This window comes from Cydia splendana, chromosome 23 (assembly GCF_910591565.1).
Source record: "Cydia splendana chromosome 23, ilCydSple1.2, whole genome shotgun sequence".
Classification (NCBI taxonomy): domain Eukaryota; kingdom Metazoa; phylum Arthropoda; class Insecta; order Lepidoptera; family Tortricidae; genus Cydia; species Cydia splendana.
The window spans coordinates 11,070,050-11,094,152 of record NC_085982.1 but is presented as its reverse complement, the minus strand read 5'-3'; the positions used below and the strand labels follow the sequence as shown (position 1 = coordinate 11,094,152).

The 24,103-nt window shown below is 36.0% G+C and overlaps 2 protein-coding genes across 3 annotated transcripts in view; one reads left to right on the top strand and one right to left on the bottom strand.

The window, feature by feature from the left end:
• LOC134801809 (irregular chiasm C-roughest protein) overlaps window positions 1-19,193 on the top strand; it is a 77,975-nt gene extending 58,782 nt beyond the window's left edge. The window contains exons 15-22 of one of the 2 annotated variants that reach the window (XM_063774428.1): window positions 501-613; window positions 6,489-6,656; window positions 9,759-9,862; window positions 11,571-11,719; window positions 16,404-16,583; window positions 17,206-17,312; window positions 18,275-18,380; window positions 19,151-19,193. In XM_063774428.1, the coding sequence (XP_063630498.1) occupies window positions 501-613; window positions 6,489-6,656; window positions 9,759-9,862; window positions 11,571-11,719; window positions 16,404-16,583; window positions 17,206-17,312; window positions 18,275-18,380; window positions 19,151-19,188 (965 nt within the window). In that variant the 3' untranslated portion in view covers window positions 19,189-19,193. Of the gene's footprint in view, window positions 1-500; window positions 614-6,488; window positions 6,657-9,758; window positions 9,863-11,570; window positions 11,720-16,403; window positions 16,584-17,205; window positions 17,313-18,274; window positions 18,381-19,138 lie in introns of both variants that reach the window. The other variant, XM_063774427.1, reaches the window with a different exon arrangement.
• LOC134801724 (piggyBac transposable element-derived protein 2-like) lies at window positions 1,530-3,908 on the bottom strand. The gene is made up of 2 exons (XM_063774320.1): window positions 3,873-3,908; window positions 1,530-3,503 (listed from the first exon to the last, which is right to left on the bottom strand). Exons 1-2 carry the CDS (start codon window positions 3,906-3,908, stop codon window positions 1,563-1,565), a joined length of 1,977 nt encoding a protein of 658 aa, XP_063630390.1. The 3' UTR covers window positions 1,530-1,562.
• Window positions 19,194-24,103: the final 4,910 nt, after the last annotated feature.

Sequence of the window (24,103 nt, the reverse complement as noted above, 5' to 3'; positions counted from 1 at the left end):
TGATTCATTTTGACATTGTTTTATAGTATAGGAATCTTATTATTTGACTGTACATTAAGCTGAACATAGTAGTATCGTTAAGTAAATAACGTTATTTCTACTATTCTGCCGTAAAATGTGGAATTGTTTAAATTACCCTTAAATAATTGTCAGAAATGGCTTATACAGCCAAAATTACAAATCAAAATACCATTAGAGGATATATTATGCTTTTATCTTCTTAACTAATGTGTAACTGAACTAATCTTGACTATCTAAATTCTAATTGACTATCTAACATTCGTTATTAAAATAATTTATTCACAAAATCAAATTCTCTTTTTAACAGCAATCATTCGATATATTGTTACGAAAATAGTTACAAATTTCGTTCCATTTCATTTAGTTACGAACTTAGTTTCGATGTATCATCAATTTTATTTATCCCGAGACATTTGTCACGTGTATTAAAAGGCAATGGAATAAAGTTTTTGGGAATTCATCAATTTGTGTTGTTTCAGAAAAACCCGATGTGACAGTGACAGCGGAAGAACTGTATAAAGAAAACGACAGAAACTCTAATATCAGCGATCTCAAACTTGAACTCCGACAGGCTAACGGAAGTTGTGAAGTTGTAAGTATTGATAAAGTTACTTCGGAAATTGGAATCATTTTGTTTACTAATCCTGTAGTTTAGCTAGCAATCGCTTCAATTGAACCAGTTTAAGAAATATGTGAATCCCTTGCGCAAGAATTATACTGGTGTACCTCAAGGCACTGTTCTAGGTAGCGATATGTTTAATATTGCAGTTGTTGGTTGGGGTGTTACTTCCCACTGTCTTTCAAAATGTATAAATAGTACTTCCAGGTTAGTTTCAAAGTTTAAAGTTTGTTTTATACTGCTTTTAAGTAGTGATATTAATATTATAGAGCAGGTACTTTTACTAAGTTTTACACTTTCCTCGGATTGGAACTTATTTACCCTTTAAATGTTATTTCTCTCTGATTGTTTTCTCATAATGAAAGTTGAATCCACATGTTTGAGTAATATTAATTATTTAAAGATTAGATATTTATAAAACACACCCACATACTGAATTCGTTCAAACTTTTGGGCAGTTATGCACAAAGGTGCTTTCGGCAAAAAATGTCGGTCAAAAAAGTCAAATAGTGAACTAAAAGTTTGCCCTCCTGAGACTCAGAAGCAGATATTATGTTTTTTTAGAAAGTTCGAAATATATTTTGGAATATGTACGAAAATTTGTACGCGTTTCCGGAGGCTATATGAAACCTAAACAATTGATTAACCCTTAATTTGGCAGGGACTTAGATAACATAAAGTTGAATATTGTGCTATATATATTGGATCAGGGGTGATTTGAGAGCTACAAAAAAATAAAAATAAAAATTTTGGTATTGTAGTTTTGGAAAAAAAACGTGTCCGTCACAACGGACACTGCCAAAAATTGGGAAGAACCTCGATGAAATCATATGTCCGCTGAGGCGGACATTGCCAAATTCATGTGAAGTAAAACAAAACAATAGTTATAAACATGCATTTATTATAAAATATACTTATACAATTATTTCAGGTGGAAATTTAACTGACAATTTCTGGGCTTCTTTCCGGTTACAAAACAAAGCCTTACGTTACACTTCATGCAGTATACTACCGTTTTTTTATTGCAGTACATGCACCGGCCTTCAGTTTTTGTGCTCATAAAGTGCCCAACGTTATCATAACGCACGGAATCGACTGGTCGAGCAGTAAGTGGTCTTTTAACGCTGCACTCTTCACTTTTGTTCCTATTGACCGCCCTATTAGACTTTGTCAATGCAGCAAATAACTCATGACGAAACATTTTCAATGGTTTTGCTTGCACTTTTTTTAAGTCGCAGTGTTTCCTGTACAACAACCACCCGTTGTTGATACATATATCAATGAGTTGGGAAAATATACTTAAGTACCATCTTCGGCTTTTAAATGGAATCCTATACAGTGAGATCAACATGTCAGATAAGTCAACGCCACCCATGGTCTTATTATATACTTTTACCATGTTGGGGCAATCGACATCAACCTTGGCTTTGGCAATTTTACAGTACCGTTTTATTTTTTGCACTGGTTCAGAGTCGACATAGGAACTTATAAACGTCACACTTTTATTGTCGTTCCATCGTAAAACTGCCAATTTGTTGGAATTGCAGACTACTTGAGAGAAACTACCACGTGGTTTCTTTTTCAGCAGTTTTTCAGTAACCAGTTTTTCGTCAGCTCCTCTCAATCGGTTACGTCGAATGGTCCCAAGTGAAAAAATGCCATATTTTTCACGTAAGATGTAGACAAGCTCAGGTGATGAAAAGAAGTTGTCAAAACATACAGTAGATGGCCTTCTTTTTATCGATTGACAGAGAGCCAGTACAATTTGTGCACCGAACCCCAATGTCGCTTCATCGTCGGCAAATTTGTGAAACCGAAATGTGTCTTCGCCCCCGTACAGTATGAAATCGTAAATCATTCCACTTGGACCAGCTCGCACGTAGTTTTTAAAGCCCCACTTATTAGGCTTGTCCTTCATATACTGGCGACGTTTCCCAGCTTTAGTCCCTTTATACGGAATCATCTGCTCGTCTATGCTAAAACTTCTTTCTGTTTCCTCGGCCAAGCAGTTTTTCTTTATTTTTTCAACTACGGGTCGCACTTTATAGTATCTATCAGAATTTTCAAAATTTATGTCAGCAAAATGTAAATAACGACGTATTTGTTGGTATCTTTTCAGGCTCATGAGGTCTGCTATTGGAGCATATCTAAATTGCTTTGACCAGTAGTCGAGATAAGACGGCATCACAACTATACCCATCATTATTTTGATTGCCAAGAAGTCGCGAAACTCGTCAACAGACAAATCAATGGACTTTCCCGACTTCTGCACAGAATACATGTTGGTTTCGCTGACAATGTCCAAGAAAATATCTTCTGAAAAGAATTTCATGAAATAGTCTAACACTGTCTCATTCAAACCAATATCTACGTACTCGTCATTTTCATTTGTTGTTTCTATTTCAGCTCTATGTTGGAAAAATGCTCGCCGCCATGTGTAATTTAATGAAAACTTCTTGACTACTTTACGTCTTTTGCTAACGACCTGAGGACGCCTAGAACGGGTTTTTCGTGAAGTGTTTGGTGTTGGCAAGGATGGAATTGATGAGATAGATGGAACATTTGCATAGTTTTCTTCGTCTATGACTTCTTGCATAATGGGTGTTAGAGGAACATCCATTTCTTGTATTGAGTGCAATTCTGGGTGGTGGTTTGGTATTGCTTGCTCATATTCGGAACTAGTTGATATATTGAGACGTTCTAAAGAAGATGCCAAAGAAGGTGCTGGTGATGAAGCATTTGAACTTGCGGTACTACTTTCATGCAATTCGTTTTCATCAGCTGAACGTTCACTTGTCTCAGACTCGGCGTGTTCTTTAGGTATTAATGCCAAAATTTTAGCTGCACGGCCCGACACCACACGCTGTTAGTAAGCAAACAAAAAATTGTAAGCAACAAGCAAACACACACGCCACAAACAAAAAAAATGTTAAAAAACTATCCCTTACAACATTGGCATAGTCCGCCATGGCGGACAAATGAAACTTTAGTTAGTATATTGTGAACTTGGCATAGTCCGCCATGGCGGACAAATGAAATTTTAGTTAGTATATTGTGAACTTGGCATAGTCCGGTGCGGCGGACAAGATGTTTAGACAGTGATTAAAAGTAGTTAAAGTAACAAAATGCAACTAAATTATACCCACATACAACAATCATATAATACAGTGTATGATTTGAGCACTAGAAACACAGGTTACGAGAAAAAAATAGAAGAAAAGCGCATAAATACCTTGTTGAAAACAGTTGACGTCCGACGCGGAGCCATCTTGTGGAGCTACTGTCAAATTAGTGTTGCCAGTGGTCTAGTTATATTTTCTACCAAATATTAAATTAGTTAGGCTAATACTTGCCATATACGAATCGAAATAAAAATCTACCTATGAAGTGGTATAATTTTTATCATCAGTTGTCCGTTCCACCGGACAAAATCAAATTAAGGGTTAATACCACTTTAGCTACCTATTATTCGTATTGTTATGCTTTTCCCGATGCATAAATGCAACAGAAATACCAAATAAGAGCCCACGTTGCAATTAGCATAAGTCTATTTAGCAAAGTTCAACATTTGCAGTGAAACTATTTTGAAGCATTCTGATTGGCTAATTGGCCAAGCGGAGTTGCGATTCAAAAGTTTGAATGCAATTGTAAGCTAGAGGGTAGTTTGATAAGTTTATTTGGATCTTAGCGAGTTTATGAACTATGAGAAGAGTTATTATTTAAAAGAGGTACTAGACACTTGGAAGATTATAAAAATAATAAAAAGTCGTCGAAAACTATGAAAGGTTTTTTATGAGATTGTATAGTTGCATGATAATTAATCAACTAGACAAAATACAAAAATATTTAACAAAACTCAAGTCAAAGTCAGCATGAAATAGAAAATGATGACCAAAGTACCCAAATATATTTTTCACCTCAGCAGCTCGAACAAGGGTACTTTGCTTCTTAAAAACAGTGAGCCAAATTGCATTTAGTGAGTGAGACAAAATGACATTCAAGTGACCTTTATAGTCAAATGTCATTTCAACATGCGGGGTCTAATACAAGTTCGAAATACTTGGGTTCTATTATCTCTGTCCCTTTCACACTGTTAGACAGACAAAATAAGTTAAAAAGAAACAGACAAAATAAGTTAAAACGACATTCAACGGTATATTGACGGTTTATAATAGACCCCCGAAAACTTCAGACCGAATCGTTCCAAACCACGTACGAGTATGAATTCTTAGTAATTAATTAATAAAAATAAAGTTTGAGATTTGATAAAAACTGTTAAAATACTATATTTTAGGTATTTTATTATACAATTAAAATAATGAACTCAAAAAATACACAGATTATCACCCAAAATTAATTATTTTACTTTTAAGAATTTCTACCATAGTTGACAAATAATACGTATCCGCAATTCGGACCGTATCTTTTTTTTACAAAAAAAAGTTGTCGATTGATGTCGTTATTTCTATATTATTTTACTGAAATTTATTAAATTAAGTTTTGTTTTTGTGTTCGATTGCGGTAAACTTAATTGTTTGTATATCTTAAGAAAACATGAGTGCATAGGTATTAAGTGATGAAGAAGGATTACATTTTTCAAGTTGTCTAATAGGTATGTTCTCACTGCTCGGGTGAAAAATTTTGTGTACTACACGAGATCAAAGTTATTTACATCTCGGGCGCTTTTGAGTTTCTTACTACGCTCAAGATTCTAAATTAGATATTATAGAATCTTTCGCTTGCACGGGACTCAAAATAAGCACCCGAAGAAATATCAAACTTTGATCTCTTGTTGTACAAATAAATATTTACATCCTTATGTGTATGTTAAAAACAGAGGCGTGTCACGATATATTTGGCCACTTTGGCATTTTTCATTTATTTAATGCTGACTAAATAAAACGAAATTATGTCCATTAAATTAGCGATAATATTTTATTGGATTTTGGCGAGAACCCACGATACATTAACCACTGTCCAGCAATGTAAAATTATATTTTCGTTAGCTTAAATAAAGTGAATACCATATTTAACAAAATAATGTAACAACGCTTAAACCATTAGCTTTAATAGGGCAATAACGAACAAAATACACTTTTATTGCCCTAAAGTACTTTTTAACTCTTATTAAGACAATGTTACCTTTTTGAGCTCCTAATTCGTTCATTGTTAACAATTAAGAGAGTTTATTACATTTCAGTCTAGTAGATGCTTATCTAAAATATACTTATTGTTAGCTGACATGGAACTTTTTCGTAAACGAACAAAATCACGTAAAAACACGATATTTGAATAATTAAATTGCTTTTGACAGGAAACAATAGTGGCTTTTAAAAATAATTGATTTAACGGAATTTACCGAACGCTTGGAAACAAAAAAGTGATTGGAGTTTTTTGTACACAAAATATTCGTTAGTTTTGTTGAATGTTTTAAATGACAACACTTTGGTTAAATTCAAATAAGTATTTTAAGCAGAGTAAAGGTTTACTGGGAAATTTTAATTGCTACTAGACTATTCGCAAGCTACGAGGAGCAATTTGTAAAAAATGTTACGGTTTTAATCCATAATGTATTATACGATGTATTGTGCTTATAGAGGCCCGATTCGAACTTTAAGATACGTCAATTAATAGATCTAGAAACGATATGCATTAGAAATGTCACTGTCAAATGTGACGTTTCAAACAAAAACGTCACTTATGACACAGACACATCTAATCCATATCGTTTCTAGATCTATTATTTGACGTATCTTAAAGTTCGAATCGGGCAGTAAGTAAAGAACAAATTACAAATTCATGAATTAAAGCATAAATGAAAGGATCTAACCCTCCTTTTCTTTCACAGGACTACCCCAACACAGGTTCAGACAGCACGCTATGCTCCAACGCCAAGCTTGGCAGTGGCATACCACTGGCCGGCACTGTGCCTCTCAACTCTATAAGTCAGAATAATTACCAGCCTTATAGATATAGTAATGACTATACGGACCCGGCGTATGCGGATTGTTACAAGGTGAGATTTTTAGATAAATATAATTTCATGTTGCGGAGGGCCCTTGCGGATGTATCTGTTACTGTAAAAGCCCGAAGTACGGCAAAACCTAGGATTTACCGGTAAAACCTAGGATTTACCGATGCCGATCGGTAAAAGCCCGAAATGTTAAATCTTACTAGTTTACTTCGGGCTTTTACCAGCACCGATATGGTAAATCCTAGGTCTTACCACGGCGACCGGTAAAGTTTGAATCATGCACTGATTCTTGAGATTATTAGATGATAATTAAAAAAAAAAACCGACTTCTATGGGGCCCGATGAAAGATTATGGTATATGGTGCACTATGTAGAAAAGGAGGTAAAACCACCCACTTTTCTAGTAGCACTTCGTTTCTGTAAGGCTCGCAGTTCTAACCTAACCTAACCCACTTTTGTTCGGTTCTGTGAGGATCGCAGTTCAAACCTAACCTAACCCACTTAACGGCGCATGCGGTGCGGTGTACGGGGGTTTGAGCGGGAGGGGTTGAGAATCAGTGCATGATTCAAACTTTACCGGTCGCCGTGGTAAGACCTAGGATTTACCATATCGGTGTTGGTAAAAGCCCGAAGTAAACTAGTAAGATTTAACATTTCGGCCTTTTACCGATCGGCATCGGTAAAACCTAGGTTTTACCGGTAAATCCTAGGTTTTGCCGAACTTCGGGCTTTTACAGTGACATATCCACTTCGACCCATCAGGATATTTTGTGTAATCGCCCCTTCAAGAGCTATCTTGTTCCTACTCAAGAGCTTTTTCGACCATCGACCGTGTGTCGGATGATGGAGCTCAAGGGTAGTGCTTTGAATTTCTTCGGTTCTAGATATCCTGATCTAAAGTCCTTCATTCTCTGTCTGGCGAGGGCATACACACATTAGATTAATCTAAATGTTATTAGTAGTACCACTGTATATATCTTGTATGTAAATAAAATAATTATTATCCCTTAATGGTATTTGCCCAAATATTTTAAGTCGTATTACTTTTCTTTAGCAAATAAAAAGAAAAGAATATGGCAAAGGAAATAATAATACCATTAGAAAAAAACACAGTGGTGTATTTCCCCAAAGTTTGAGGCCTTAGCACGGTTGACTCGTACAGTGTACATAGTAACATGAATAAAATCAATAATATAATAGACAAACAATCCAATTCAAACTCAGACTATAAAGTCAAAATGTTGCCTTTTTTATAATCCATGCGTGCATGTGAGTGCACACACTTGTTTGTACGTGTATATGACAATGATAACAAAATTATATGAAAATGTATGTTCGCATTAGTCTTCTGACTAATCTCATGAAACAATATAAGATGAACATAAAAAATAAATGCAAAATTTTCAGTAGAGTACCTAAGTAGAGTTATTCATATTTAATTACACAAACGGGTCTACCGCGATATAATTTCAATCGTGAGGACGGGTACAAATTATCGTCTACTTGGGGACCAGTGTTTCAAATGTTGAAACCAGCGGATATATCTTCGGACTAGTGTACGGATACTGTGAGTGTTGCGTGTCGTGCCGTGGACAATAAACATTAAACTTTAACGGGTAGCTGCAATTTCTTTGTCTACCCCGAACATTTTTATAAACTAATTTCGGGTAGTTTAGTGGTGTTTTATTAATATCTCCGTTGACATTTGTTGGGACGTCAGTCTTTCCGTGACCACAGCTGGTGCAACTCAGCTGAAACGTCGGAATTAAAGGTAAAAATAATGAAATTATATCGCGGTAGACCCGTTTGTGTAATTAAATATGTGTACAAAACGCGAGAGTTTAAAGTGTTCTAAGTAGAGTTGATATAGGAAAACTATCGATTACAAAGTCTAAACTTATAATCGAATTTAATTCGAATTTAATCGAATCTAAACTTATAATACAGAAGTTGTTATTTTTTATTTACACAATAAAAAGTATGCAGATAAAAAATGCTAATTTAACTGTAGCATGCACAAACATAAAGTAAAAATGGCTCCGATTAAAAAAAAAAAAACAAATCCAGAGCAGGAAAAGTACCCTCTTATGAAAAAATAAAACAAAGGAATCAATTCCTAAAAGATCTCAATTTATTTCACCTTTCAGTGTAAAAGAGAATTTTCCGGTCTCTAAAATTACAATTCTCTTTTACAAGGAAAACTCGATATAAATGCTTTTCAATAGAAATTTTGGGATCAATTGCAATTCGAGGATTTAATTATTTGATTGCCGTTTCGAACTTTCAATGTGCTTCTTTAAAATTACAAGAATACATTTCCCTGTTTTTTTTTTACATTAGATTTTGTTCAAAAACATGTTTTTGATTTTAAATAGATGTTATTGGATCAAATTTACGTGAATGATTAATGTTAATAAAAATCGTTTGATGAAATAACGTTATATGGGACTTTCAGAAAAAGGTCACTCCTGAAGATAATACAAGAGTCTCAATTAATGAAAAAGTGTATCACAACATTCAAATTCAAAAGTGCAAATTTTTTATCTTCGTGAGCGTTTCTTTTATTTTTTGTCATTTTATATATTGTGACCTTTTTTTCCACTTTTGTGTTATTTCTAGTCAGGATCGCGAGCCCTTTTCATCCTTATATGAGAAAAAAAGTGTCCTAAAATAACCATTCATTTTTCAAACTTTCCTTTTTGTTACCGCCATACAAAGTGTATGGGGATAACACAATAGGAAAAAAACTCTGGGACATTTTTTTATCCCATTAGGATCGAAAGAGCTCGTGATTCTAAGTAGAAATAACACAAAAGTGGCAAAAAATGTCACAATATATAAAAATAGCAAAAAATAAAAGAATCGCTCTTGTAAGCTAAATTAGACCCATCCCCATTATTAGATTGAGCTGAAACTTCACATACGTTCAAAGTACCTAAATTGAGTGACAATGCAAATCATCGGGCTGACCTGATAATGGACACATAAGGGGACCATAGAAATGATGTGATTAAACAGGGCCATCTAATTTTGTTTGAGTTTGTTAGAATTGTCTCGATGAATGTTGAAAGAAAAGTGCAGTCAGCAATTAAAGTTTGTACGAAAACTGTTTTTTTGACATTTAACATTTTTTTTTGTCCGCAGGTAAACGGCTACCAGACCTACGTGCATTACGGGCACGATTACACCCCCGGGTCTTTGCGAGTACAATCGCCCACGCTCAGCGCGGACAAATTAACTCCTAACAGGTAAGGCTCAGTCATAGATTATCCCCTACCAAATATCGCAGGTGGGCGAATCCAATTTTTGAGCGACACTTTTCACGTCTCTAGCGTCACCAAAAATATATCTCGTCTCACTTTTTATACAGAAATCACATTACCAATTTTATATTTGTCTAAATATTAGGTACCTCTATCAGAATCAGATAGCAAATCGCTTGTTTTAACGTAGGTAGGTACTTAACACAAAAAACATATATTATAACATATTATTGTTTATAATCGAAATTTTTGCTATGGACAGATTGGGGAGAATCACGCACTCTTTAGACGCTAATAGTAGAAAAATAGTTTCTCAGAATTATTATTTCCATTCCGTTACCATGATTCTTTGAATATGTATGACGGTAACGGAAGAAATAAAAAAATTGTGACACTTTTTTTTCTCCTATCAGGATCGATAGAGCTCGTGATTTTGAATAGAAATGGCATATATTATATAAATTCCCCAATTTGAAAATAAAAGTATACTTAGTGTACAAATTATAATAAAATGGTCCAGGTATGTTCCTTAGTTACCACATGTTCCATCTAGAGACAAAGTTGTGATGTTGGTACAGTGAGCTGCAAAATTGCATGGAGAAATTATCAATGAATTCGCATGTACTTTTGCGGCTGATGGTACCATCTAGTGGTAAAGTTGTGACCAGTATTTGGCCATTTGAGTTATATGAAATATGAATTAATTCTTCTTCTTCCTCGCGCTATCCCGACATTTTGCCACGGCTCATGGGAGCCTGGGATCCGCTTGATAACTAGGCACTACTTTTTACGAAAGCGACTGCCATCTGACCTTCCAACCCAGAGGGGAAACTAAGCCTTATTGAGATTAGTCCGGTTTCCTCACGATGTTTTCTTTCACCGCAAAGCGAGTGGTAAATATCAAGTGATATGACGAAATATGAATTCATAACAGCATTGTAATGTCATGTCGTGTTAGTAGCATCAAATGAACCATCTAGTGGTAAATTATGATCTACGTTCAGTTTATTACTCTCATTTGAGTAATGTGACACCATTACTTGCCGTCATGCGTACAGTTTTGATTAATTGGGCCTGTCAATTGCGAGCAAATTTATTTTAGTGCCTCTGTTGTCCAATTTGTGAGTCGTTAGAATTAAAAATGAATAAATAAGGGCTCATTTAGACGACGCGAGAACTCGCATACAAGTTTTATTACATTGCGGGTTTTGATCGGTCAGTTGAATTGGACGTAACCAACAGTCCGCAATGTAACTAAATCAGCCTAAGGGCTGTTACCGAAAGGATGTTTGTTTATGTTTGGTGTAGAGTACGTTTATGTTGTTATATTTTTGTTAGTTTCCAACATATACATGTCGCAGCCCATTGGTTAAATTAGCCAGCTAGTTGGACGCCTAGGCCGTTCATTAAACGCCGGCATCTAATAAAATGGCTGAAGAACAAGCAGCCAAGTCAATGAGTGCAACGCTTAACCAGATGGCTAAACTTCTACGTACGTTTCGGTGAGCAATATATGCAATTTTTGAGAGGCTAGGCGAATTTGACCACCTCACCAATGCTTACACCTCACGAATTATGGGATCACATATCGGAAGTATTTTTGTGTAATTTCTACTCGAAAAAACTTATTGTATGGGAGCGGTTTTTTGGGTTCATATGACTCTCAATCATCATATTTGTCTTATTGTTGTAGATCTGTCAATGGAAGTCTTCCAAGGAGCGTGGATACGTCTTCAACAGTGCAATTTAACCCTGGGAATGGGTCGCAGAACAACTCCCTGCAACGCAAAAGGCAGGATAGCAGCAACGCGTTGAACAACCTTGGGTTGCCGACCACTGAAGGTACGTTTACTTTAAGTTTAGATTATAAAATAACATGTTTTACAATAAAGCCATGTGCTATAACCTCTAGCCGCCCATACGTCAAAACTTGCCAAGCAAAAGGAAATTTTATTTTGTCAACACAAAGTTCAAATTGGAATGGAACAAGGAGACCTTTTTATAGGTCTCTGGGCGGCTCGAAGATAAAAACTTCAGTATATTGAGTCCTGAGTCGAGTCCTGTTTCTTTTTAGAAACTCACAAGGACTCGAGCCTCCGTCAATAATCTTATAGGGTTTATCAAAATACCAACTGTAGCAGAAAAGAAAATAAGCGTCATTATATGGCGTAGGTACATAATCTACGAATTTGAATACGTTGAACAAATTAGAACAAATAAGGTAAGGTGGGGTAAGACTATCACCGGGATAAGACTATCACTTGTATGGAATCCTCATACTGTTTGTCTTGCCCCGAGCAAACTTTACCCCACCTTACTCTAGTGTACAATATCGAAAAATCGATTTTTTTCACTTCTGTAGGTTTGTTTTTAAGTGCATTTCACATTGGACTGGTCTTGATATGGTGTCATTATAATATTTGAGGCTCATAACGTGTTAAAATATGTAAATATTTAGATAGCAAATTAATACATTGTCATTAAAATGAGGTGTTATAAATATTTTAGTATCGAGTTTTTGGAAAGCCTTCATCACGTTTTTATTCTGATACTAAAGGTGATATATTGTAAAATAATTAACAGGGGTCATTAGAGGTCAACATAGCCGTAGAATATAACGGAATTATAATTATAGACCGACCGCTTTAATGAGTCCTCGCCTGCGCGGTACGGGGGCGACGGGGTAGGACGACTAAGGGCGGCGGGGACGGTGGTGCGGGCGGCAGGCGTACGGCGCCCGCACCTTCCCCGCCGCCCTTAGTCGTCCTACCCCGTCGCCCCCGTACCGCCCAGGCGAGGACTCATTAAACGGTCGGTCTATAGTATAGAGTGGTTCTTCTTTACCTAATTAAATATTATTGCTAGGTTATTAGTACCTATTAAAAAAAAACCGGTAAAGTGCGAGTCGAACTCGCGTCCCAAGGGTTCCGTACTGCACACATTTTCGAACGAGCGAGCAAAGCGAAGTTCATAAGTACATTCAACTGTTCATTCAATTTTTCCACACACGGCTGGCTATCTTTAATTTTGTTCGAAGTTCGCAAATTGCTGGCATCTCACTCTGTAACTCTAATTACGGTTTCATTGGAGTAAAAGAGAAATCCCCGTAATTTGCGAACTTCGGTGGTCGAGGTAGACCCTCTGATATACGGCAGTTCAGCCTTCTCATTTAGCTACTCGTACTTAAACCAATTATATATTCTGTTTGAGCACTAACCTCCTAAAGCTCATCCTTCGACCTTGCGTGGAGGCGCACCGCTCTTGGATGCTTCAGGCCTTCGGCCCAACGCAGAGCTCAGCCTTCGACCTTCGCACTAGTTGTCACACCACGTTTCACGTAAATCAATTGCGGTTGTGGCCCTGATAGATCCGCAATTCTTATTCTTAAGTCCGGCTCACGCTTAATTGCAGACTTCTTATACGTTTTTCCAGTAATCTATAGGTATCGGGCCCAATCGCTTAACAAAAGAGAACAAAATCGACGATCTCCTTTGCAGGAAGCATGCACATGTCGGAGGCTCCGGGCCTTCGACCTTCGAATTCAGACACTTGTAGGTACTATAATTGTTCTGTGTTTGAACACTAACCTCCCGCAACTCGGCGTTCGGCCGTGCGTTTCAAAAAGCTACTGGGGGATGCTTCGGGCCTTCGGTCCTACGCGTAGCTCGGCCTTCGGCCTTCGCAAAAGCTGTCCACACCGAGTTTCACGTTAACCATTACGGCTGTGTCCCTAAAACGGGTGTCATTCTGAATCCCTAACAACGTTTGTCCTAAAGTCACTTGCCCTAACTGGTTTGTCCTAATGGGCACATGCCCTAACGATCAATTGTCATAACGATTATTTTCCATAATGTAATGGTTAGCCTAAGACTCATTTGCCCTAAGCATTTGTACCATAACTATCAAGATCCCTAATGTTTTTTACCATATTCTTCGAAATCCCTAACAATGTTTGGCATAAAATAACATGTTCTAACTGTTTTGACCTAATGGCTATTACCCTAATGATCAATCGTCATAACAGTTACTTTTCCTATTGATCAATTATCATAACAATTACTTTCCATAATGAATGGTAACGAACTGTTGCCACAAAAGTGGGTTAGGTTAGGTTAGAACCGTGACCCTCGCAAAAACGAACTGCTGCCACAAAAGTGGGTTAGGTTATGTTAGAACTGCGACCATTGTAAAAACGAAATGTTGCCACAAAAGTGGGTTAGGTTAGGTTAGAACTGTGATCCTCGCAAAAACGAACTGCTGCCACAAAAGTGGGTTAGGTTAGGTTAGAACTGCGACCATGGTAAAAACGAAACGCAATAGGGAAATAAAAATTAGGGCATACGAGTGTTAGGTCAAGCAACGATAGGCTAAGTGAAATTAGGTAACATGATGTTTAGGATATATAATTTTTAGGCCTAACAATAATTAGGCAAAAAAAGAATTATGCTACATAACATTAGGATAAATACTCAATATGGAAAGTGTCATTAGGGAAAAAGATATTAGGACAAAAAAAAATCGCCCATTCGATAATAGGGAAACCAAAATTAGGGAATACGCGCGTTAGGACATCTGATCATTATGACAAACAATATTAGGGAATGCAAAGATAGGAGAAAAGATTTTAGGGATTCAGATATAGATCCCCCTAAAACAGCCCAACCACGTTTTTTTTCTTAAGTCCGACTCACGCTTGACTCTAGATTTCTAATAGGTTTTCCTGTCATCTAAAGGTAAAGAACTATTATGTGTATTTTTTTCAAAATTTTAGACCCAGTAGTATCGGAGTTAAGGGGTGGGGGGGGTGGTAATTTTTTGCCTATTTTCTTAAATAACTTCGAAACTTTTCATATAAAATTATAAAAAAAAAAATTTGAGATCCTGAAAATAAGCGCTTTTATTTAATATGTAACACGATATGGTTTGCAAAACTTTGTTTTTTAATTTTCTCATATTCCCTCTAAAAGAGCCCCCTATGCTTAAAATTAATTTGTTTTTATTACATGTCCGTCTTTGGGTCACAGACTTGCATATGTTTACCAAATTTCAACTTAATTGGTCCAGTAGTTTTGGAGCAAATAGGCTGTGACTGACGGACAGACGGACAGACAGACGCACGAGTGATCCTATAAGGGTTCCGTTTTTTCCTTTTGAGTTACGGAACCCTAAAAAATGACAACTTTTTTATTTTGTGACATTTACGACAAATTTTCGTGATATGTTCTACATTACTTAGTTAATTATTAATCAAAAATAATTAAATAGTTATAACTACAAAACAATACACTCTTTTTTTTTTGGGCAGTCGTGTAATAAAGCCCAATCGACCTTTTAACCGAAATGCCCTAAAATATAATCTCATAACTAAATTATATTCAAAACAAGTTTTCATTTCATTTTTGCAGACTATTAGTTTACAAAGAACTCGGTCCAATCCCTGATGAAATCAATTTAACTGTAAATAGTTTATAGAAACTGTTTTGTGTTCTTAATTGCTGAAAAATTGTATTTACTTTTCGTGGAACTAACATTTCAATTCATTTTCAAATTAAGTTTAAAATTGTGAGTTTTTGTGGGATGAAATCTTGAAAATGTTAATAGTAACTTCAAATCACTCCGACAGCTACATTGGCGGGTACTCTAACCATGTAAAAAAATACGAGCATAAGGCATTTAAAACTACTGCCTCGTTTCTTAGTGTCCAAGTGACATTTATTATCTTTCCGCTCCTTATATACTAGCTACAGATGTACCTAATGCATAATTGTTTTCCATCATATTTTCTCGGAAACGTTCGTATTTGTCATGCCACTTCAGTCAATCTCAGTACTTTTTTTACCGAGACTGACTGAAATAGCAAGACACGTTCGTACGTTTCCGTGAAAATACGATGGAAAATAATTATGCACTACATCTGTACTATGATTTGCAATGAGACCTAGTTCACGACAATGATGACACGACGTTGCACTACCGAACTTCTCTTATCACGCCTGCGGTAGACCCTGTCATCGCATTGGTCAATTTAGCCACCACAAAAACGGTGTCTCCGGTGTTACGCCATAAATCGTCTGTATGCACGAAATGACCAATGATAATTGAATTGAATTCAATTGAAATAGCTTCTATTCCTGACATATACATTTTTAAATTATCTTTTAGAATTATACACTATCTATCTATATTTTATTTATTTATAGTTTTACTCTTTTATTTTCTGTTTATTTTTCTTTGTCAGGATGTCTTTGACATAGGCCTCCTCCAGGCGGCGCCACTCTTCGCGGTTTTTTGAGAATCTTCTCCAGTCTTCAGGAAAGTCATCTTCCCATCTTTTGTACGGTTTACATTGCGGTCTTTTCTTTCCTCTTGTGTACCATTCTGTGACATCTTTTGTCCTTTTGTAAGCGCATCATGTGCCCAGTCCATTTCCATTTAAGTGTTCGGATTCTCTGGGAGACGTCTTCTATTTTAGTCGTTTTCCTGCAGAGAAACCAATGACGATTAACAAAAACTTATCCTGTTCTAGTGAGTCGGGTACCAAACGGTGGTATCATACAAGGAGTTGACGTCCGCTACGCTGCCACATACGGCAACCCCCACCTACGATCAGGGGCTTTAGGCTTCACTGTGAACACGGCGAAGCCTGCATCAACTCCCGCGCCGCCGCCCTACTCGTCTGTGCGAAGTTCCGTTGTGATGCCGTCAGGTGAGTTTGTAAGACCCATGGGCATTCGTGTGAATTCGTAGTATCCAAATTATGTTCTAAAAGCAGTTTCTATATAGGATCTATTGAAACTGTTCAATCTAGTTTAAGAAAAGTCAGTATGGAATGTGTTTTGAATTCATTGAGTATATGACAAGATATTCTTTTCAAATTTTCTTTTGATTTTTAATATGGTAAATGTTTTAACTACACCAAAAATCAAAATAATTTAAACTTTTTATTGTTAGGATCAAATAAAATTATCAAACATACAAACACTTCACAACAATACTCAAGTAAAAACACTACTTGTATAAATAACAAACCGAAATAAATGTCATCTACGACGAAAAAGTGACCAAAGCCTCCAGTGAAGAAAACAAAGCTGGCCTAGGCACTGGAGGCCTTGGTCACTAACTCTTCGTGTAGGAGATTTATTTCGGTTTGATATTTATATAGTAGTGTTCTTACTTGATAGTTGTGTTGTGGAGTGTTTTTTAGTAGTGTTTGTGTGCTTGATAATTTGATTCGTTCCCAACAATCAAAAGTTTAAATTATTCACATTTTTCGTTTTAGGTTTGTAATTTATTATACGTTGTATTCTTATAAAATCCATTTGTTGTAGGTACATCGTCACATTCGATCACATCACCGACGAGTTTAGCGTCACCGCAGTGCGCAGCTAGCCCTATAACAACTTCTACAATGTCTACGGATAGCACGCAACCGGCGGTGAGTTTATGGTTTTAGACTAACATTGTATTGTGATGTGGGAGGTGATTGAAACGACTTGCTACGATTGGAAAGTTTATTGGAATCATTGTATATAGGGGTCAAGGTCAAGTCAACAGATCAAAGAGATTAGAAGCAACATAATAGAGAGTAGGTACACAAGGGAAATTATATGGTTTAACTCACGTATTATTAGTCGTTACATACAAATTTCCAATTAAAAACCAGATAAGTGCGCGTGGTTGGTTCCGTACAAATTTAACTTTTTTTTTGTTTTACAAATTTATACTTTTGACATTTTTCCCTGTATTTGTAGTGTAAAACGATATTACTTGCCAAATTTCATAGTCCTAGGTCAACGGGAAGTACCCTATACATTTTGATTCTCTTGAGAGTGTCAAAATCTACGTTTTTGCGGCATACACGGCCGTATCTTTTTTTTATGTTAACTTAGAAGTTTGATTTTTTTACAGCTTCAAGGGACCGTAGACTTAAGTATATGGTTTTAATTTCAACTCAGTATCTTTACGCGTTCCCGAGATAAAGGGTCTTGACCTACAGATGGACGGACGGACGGACAACAAAGTGATCCTATAAGGGTTCCGTACCCAAAGGGTAAAAACGGGACCATATTACTAAGACTTCGCTGTCCGTCTGTATGTCACCAGGCTGTAACTCGAGAACCGTGACAGCTAGACAGTTGAAATTTTCACAGATGATGTATTCCTGTTGTCGCTATAACAACAAATACTAAAAACAAAATAAAATAAATATTTAAGTGGGGCTCCCATACAACAAACGTGAATTTTGTCGTTTTTTGAGTAATGGTACGGAACCCTTTGTGCGCGAGTCCGACTCGCACTTGGCCGGTTTTTATTTCCTTTTGAGGTACGGAACCCTAGAAATTAAAATATTAGATGGATTTTGATCTTATTCTAATTTCTGTTCTATTTTCTCCTTAGATCGGGGTTGCAACGTCATCGGCGACACCCCAGTCCCCTAGCGCTCACTACATACTAGCCCCATCGAATAGAACTATTAGCAATGCTGTTACTGTTACCAAGAAAGGTAAGTTGAAAATTATTTAGCAAAACCCCACACTAGCGTCTAAGCGTCGACTTCTAGTCAACTATATTAGCTCGGCCACGACATTGCGCGACTGGCGGCGGCGGCAGCGGCAACATGTTGAAGCGAGACAGCGATCGGACCTTTCGTTGACCTATGGTTGCCGCCGCCGCCGCCGGTCGCGCAAAATCGTGGCCAGGCCGTTAAGCTCCTGCAATTGCGCAGCGAAACAATTTCCCATAGCGCTGACTAGTCTAGACGCTGACGCTCAAAAGATGCTAGTGTGGGGTCTTTTCTAGCTTTTAAAAATAAAGTCAGATTCTCCAGGTCTCTCTTATCAGTACTTATTCGGTATTCCTGCTTATAAAATGAAGTCAGTTTCCCCAATTTGGTACTTTTATTCCTACTATGCTGACCCCTGTGTCACTACAATAATTTTGACGCAAAAGACGTTTAAATATAAGTAGTTGCTTTGACTTTTTAAATACAAAATCAAAATATGGAAATAACCAAATAATCAAGTTTTCAATTAAAAGATTACAGTAGATATTTTGGTTACCTACTTAATTTTATATTTTGTTCGCTTATATCGCGTTATTTTATATTTTTACGGAGAGTTTTTTTAGTTTTTCATCTGAGGACCCATTTCAGTTTCGTATCTTTTCATGATCTCTAATTTTAAATAATGCTCAAAGTGTATGTTTGTTTGTTATTTTAAGATGTACAAATCTCACAGAACATTAATATTAGTATAACATTAGTATCTTTTTCAGGTAATGGCCTCCAATCTCCGCTAGCGACACACGTGTAATAAAAGTTTTAAAGACATTTACCAAAATAACTGAAAGCAGTGACAGTGAAAACTATGAATAATAAATTAATATTCTGGTCATTAATATCTGATCATCTCACACCATACATATAAGGGTCAAACAGATCAGTGTGTTATGCCTTTCCTGTAGACATACACAAGAGTTAAGGGCTATAAAGGTTGATTTTCTTATTTAACCCTTATCCACGTGAAAAGGTCCTCTCTTTATTTAAAGAACTATGATAAAATCATTACTTACATGCCCACAAGCTGTTAACTATTGCCCACAGGAGAGAAAACTAGTGTGTTATCGCGAACAGCACATTTTTCTCTCCTGTGGGCAATAGTTAACAGCTTGTGGGCATCTAAGCAATTATTTTATCATAGTTCTCTAAATAAAAGGAGGACCTTTTCACGTGGATAAGGGTTAAATAAGAAAATTAACCTTTATAGCCCTTAACTCTTGTGTATGTCTACAGGAAAGACATAACACAGTGATCTGTTTGACCCATAACTATAATTGTGGTCAGATATTTATCACTAGATTTTACAATTATTTTAATGACAATGATGTTGTTTTTGTTAAAAACTAGTGTCAAAAATCGGTTTAAAAAATGTTACGAAAACTGTTATTTTACTTCGTCAATTTTCAAGAACACTACAAGTGACTTTCAAAAAGTGCGTGTGTTTTACAAGAACACTAAAAGTTACTTTCAAAAAGTGCGTGTGTTATTATTAAGAATTGAAAAGTTTTGTAAAAAGTCAATTTCAAATATCCGACTGAGAATCTTGTTGCTATTTGTAATTATATTTCAGAATAGATATAGATATATGTACTTAACTAATTATGTATAGGTTCATGTATCATGCAAAATTAGTTTTTCTTGATTATTTCTAATATGTTTATAATATTGTAACTGTTATAAATATAAGTATCCACGCGTTATTCTGTTTTCTAAAAAAATACACTATTTCATTTCGTTTTTCTTAGACGACAGAATCAACAACTTTTTTATTATCTTTGTAAATATTACCTATTACATAATTTCAGTCTTGAGACATCTTATTCAGTGGTTTTACAATTTTACAAGGACATCACTTCTACTTATCTTTACTAGGACAACAATGTTTTTAATAGTCATTCTTCCTTATCAAAAACTAAATACAGTAAAAGTACAAAAACTTTGCCTTTTAACATTGCCCTCCGCGTCACAGTTCAGTAAAAGCAAAATTAAAAGAACCTTCAGCCGTATTCGAACAATGAGATACGTCAAATACTAGATATTGAAATGATATAGATCGGATATGTCAGTGTCAAACAAGTGTTTCTTCAAACAAAAACGTCACTTTTGACACTTGTTTGATACTGACATATCGTTTCAATATCTAGTATTTGTTGTATCTCATTGTTCGAATACAGCTGCTAGTCACAGATACACTTTATTCGCTTTCTTCAGAAACTGTATCTGTAACTACTTTTAAGTTATTTCACTTTTACTGAACTGTGACGCGGTGGGCAAAGTTATGTTAAACTGCAAAGTACTTTACGGTACCTAAATTCATTAGCTTGATTTGGCGTGGCCATAGATGCTCCAAAATATGTGACGTTCCACGGCAAAAGGTACCTTATGGCGGCTGGCTCTTACGTCGCATAGCGCCGCAATAATATTGGAGCGGCGTTAATAATAGCGTAAGCGCCAACAAGGTACCTTTACCCGTGGGACGTCACATATTATTATAATATGCAAAGTAAAAATATTGCATGCCATAAAGTTAAAATTGTAAAATTGTAAAACTTTCTGTTTAAGTATACTTAAGCCGAGATAATTTTGTAAATGCAGTGTATGTGGCTGGTTTTTACACCATGTTTTTACATTTGTAAGTAAGTGTGGCCTATGTATCATAACTGCTAAAACTTACATTTTATACTTACCAGCTTTTGAATTTCCACCTAGTTGTAAACTTAAGCTTTAATTTTTCTACGAAAATGTGCCATTTCCATATCTCATACACATATCTTTATATTAAAATTATTAGGGCAAATTGATCAGAAATAATAGCACGGTTCTTCCATTTTGTTTTAGTGCAATGTCAATTAAAAATGTTTTTCTTCAAAGTTTAATAAGTTATTTCGAATATTATTTTATAGTAAAATATTTCATCGACATATAGTATATTTACCGCTTATAATACGCTCAATCTTTACAAATGGATTTGTGACGTTATTTATGAAAAGGGACCTTATTGTCGATGGCGCTTACGCCATTATTAACGATGCGATATAAATTTAATACAATGCCGCGCGACGCTGTGCGGCGTAAGCGCCATCGACAATAAGGTCCCTTTTCATAGATAACGCCCCATTTTATTTCAAATTTTAATCTAAGACTGATTAGACTAACCTTCACATTGCCTATATTCATTTATCGAAAAGTTCAATTACTGGCAACATTCTATTTGGCCTTGAGATATTGTTGCTACAAGCTTACATAATGGCAACAATGCGCCTACAGATGTAGTGCATAATGATGTTCCATCGTATTTTTACGGAAACGTACGAACGTGTCTTGCTATTTCAGTCAGTCTCGGTACAAAAAGTCCTGAGGTTGGTTGAAGTAGCATGACAAATACGAACGTTTCGAATTATGTACTACATCTATTCTGTACGTCACGTTTAGTCAAAATTCAGTAGACTTAGACCAAGAAAAGTTTGCAGCGATTTTGATAGCCCACGCAGTGCAACTGTCATTGTCGTTTATACGTCATAATTTCATAGAAGATTGACGTTTAAAATAACACTTGCACTGCGTGGGCTATCAAAATCGCTGCAAACTTTTCTTGGTCTAAGTCTACTGAATTTTGACTAAACGTGACGTACAGAATAGACGTAGTGCATAATTCGAAACGTTCGTATTTGTCATGCTACTTCAATCAACCTCAGGACTTTTTGTACCGAGACTGACTGAAATAGCAAGACACGTTCGTACGTTTCCGTAAAAATACGATGGAACATCATTATGCACTACGTCTGTAGGCGCATTACTAATTTCTAAACATTTTTATTGGAATGCCACGTAATCCTTCGTTATTTGTGACGTCCCACGGGTGAAGGTACCTTATGGCGGTTGGCGCTTACGCTATTATTAACGCCGCTCCAATATTATTGCGGCGCTATGCGACTTAAGCGCCAGTCGCCATAAGGTACCTTTTACCATGGAACGTCACATTTAATGATGTCACATGCTTTATTGTATTCAGTTATTTTTGCTGTATGTTTGACAATCGTTCTTGGCATTTTTTTTGTAAAATTGTAAATAATTGCCAAATCTTTTCTTTTTGTATACCTACATTGGTGACATTCGAAGTCTTTGACCTTCTGTTATTTAAAAGTCTTTTTTCCAGTAAAATTAATTAGTACCACTGAATATTCGCAACATATCGAAGGCCAAATATAATCTTGTCAAGGTAAATACGATAGTAAAATCGCTGTATTTGAGCTATAAATTACACAATTTCTTGCCTTTTGAATAACAGCAATTACATTAATTATAATTAATGCAAATTAATTGTTAACGGACCGTATCGCCTAGCAAGTGTAATGAAAAAATACATGGTATAATTTTGTAAATGCAGTGTATGTGGCTCCGCCTGGTACTCCATTCCCGTCTTTTCTAGGTCACCTAACTGACACAAGCCTATGTCATCATGCGACAGCGCTATATGATAATATGCGATAGCGCTATATATAGCGGCCATGTTATTGTGACGTAGGCCTGTGTCACTCTGGGAATAGAAGACCATGTTTTATTAGACTATGGAAAAAATACATTACAAAAGTTAGGCTTTACGGATCGCATCGCTTGCGTGTAATACCTATTCAAACATTCTACCTACGTGTTATACCTTACGAGCTAGTGTGATGAAATAGTTAATTACGATACAAGTGCGGAAAAGAGGAAATTCGAAACGAGTGGCGATAAATTAAAACACGACCGAAGGGAGTGCTTTAAATCGAGACGAGCGGCGATGGCCCTATTATGACCCTTTAAACTTTTGACATACGCGCGGAAAGTGCTCTTTCCCACACTAGTGCGGGAAAGTAGAATCATTATGTACTGTAAAAGTTTCATATGCAAAAACGAGACATCAAAACTGTACGCGATCAAATGTCAAACTGTCAATTAAAATTATACCAAACTTTTCGGCGAACACCCTCTAAATTGAAAAACATTATTCACTCCTAATGACAAACTTTTCAAAGTCAAGTCTCATTTGATATAATTGCGACCTTGGTTGTATCGATTACTTGTGAAATACTTCGGTAGTCGTTCATTCCGTTGTCTAAATCGTAAATAATTGATGTCTGTTCCTATAATTGAAAACACATAAATGGTCTTATAGTTTTGTTCACTTGAATTCAAACTGTCGTGAGTCATATTAATAGTTATTTGTTTTACAAGGGGGCAAAGTTGTTGTTTAACCGCTCGTGCTAATATTGATACCCGAGCAAGCGAAAGATGGAATCTTGAGCGTTGCGAGGGTTTCAAAGCACGAGGGTTAAACAAAATTTGCCCCCTAGTGAAACACACAATTTTTCACCAGACCAACCCGAAGCAAATATTAAATGTAAAATATCAAACAAAATCAAACCAAATCAAATTCAAATGAATGTTATTAAATATTTATCATCCAAAAATCATTATTTAAAAGTGAATTCTACCAGCAAACATAAGAAAACAACTCAAAATTTGCATTTGATTACTTTGCCTAACATGTGAATTACTGATAGCAAAGTGCAACTTTGCTATCCGTTTTTGAAGTGCAAAGTACTTAAGCCTTTCCGAGCTGGTCTGGTGAAAATTATTATACGGGACGGTAGACAGACCAGAACGATTATATTAGGCACTCGCAGTGC

Coding starts and splice junctions, on each gene's coding strand:
- LOC134801724 (XM_063774320.1), bottom strand. CDS start 3,908: ATGGCTCCGCGTCGGACGTCAACTGTTTTCAACAAG. Junction 3,504..3,872: donor CGTCAACTGTTTTCAACAAG/GTATTTATGCGC, acceptor GCTTACTAACAG/CGTGTGGTGTCGGGCCGTGC.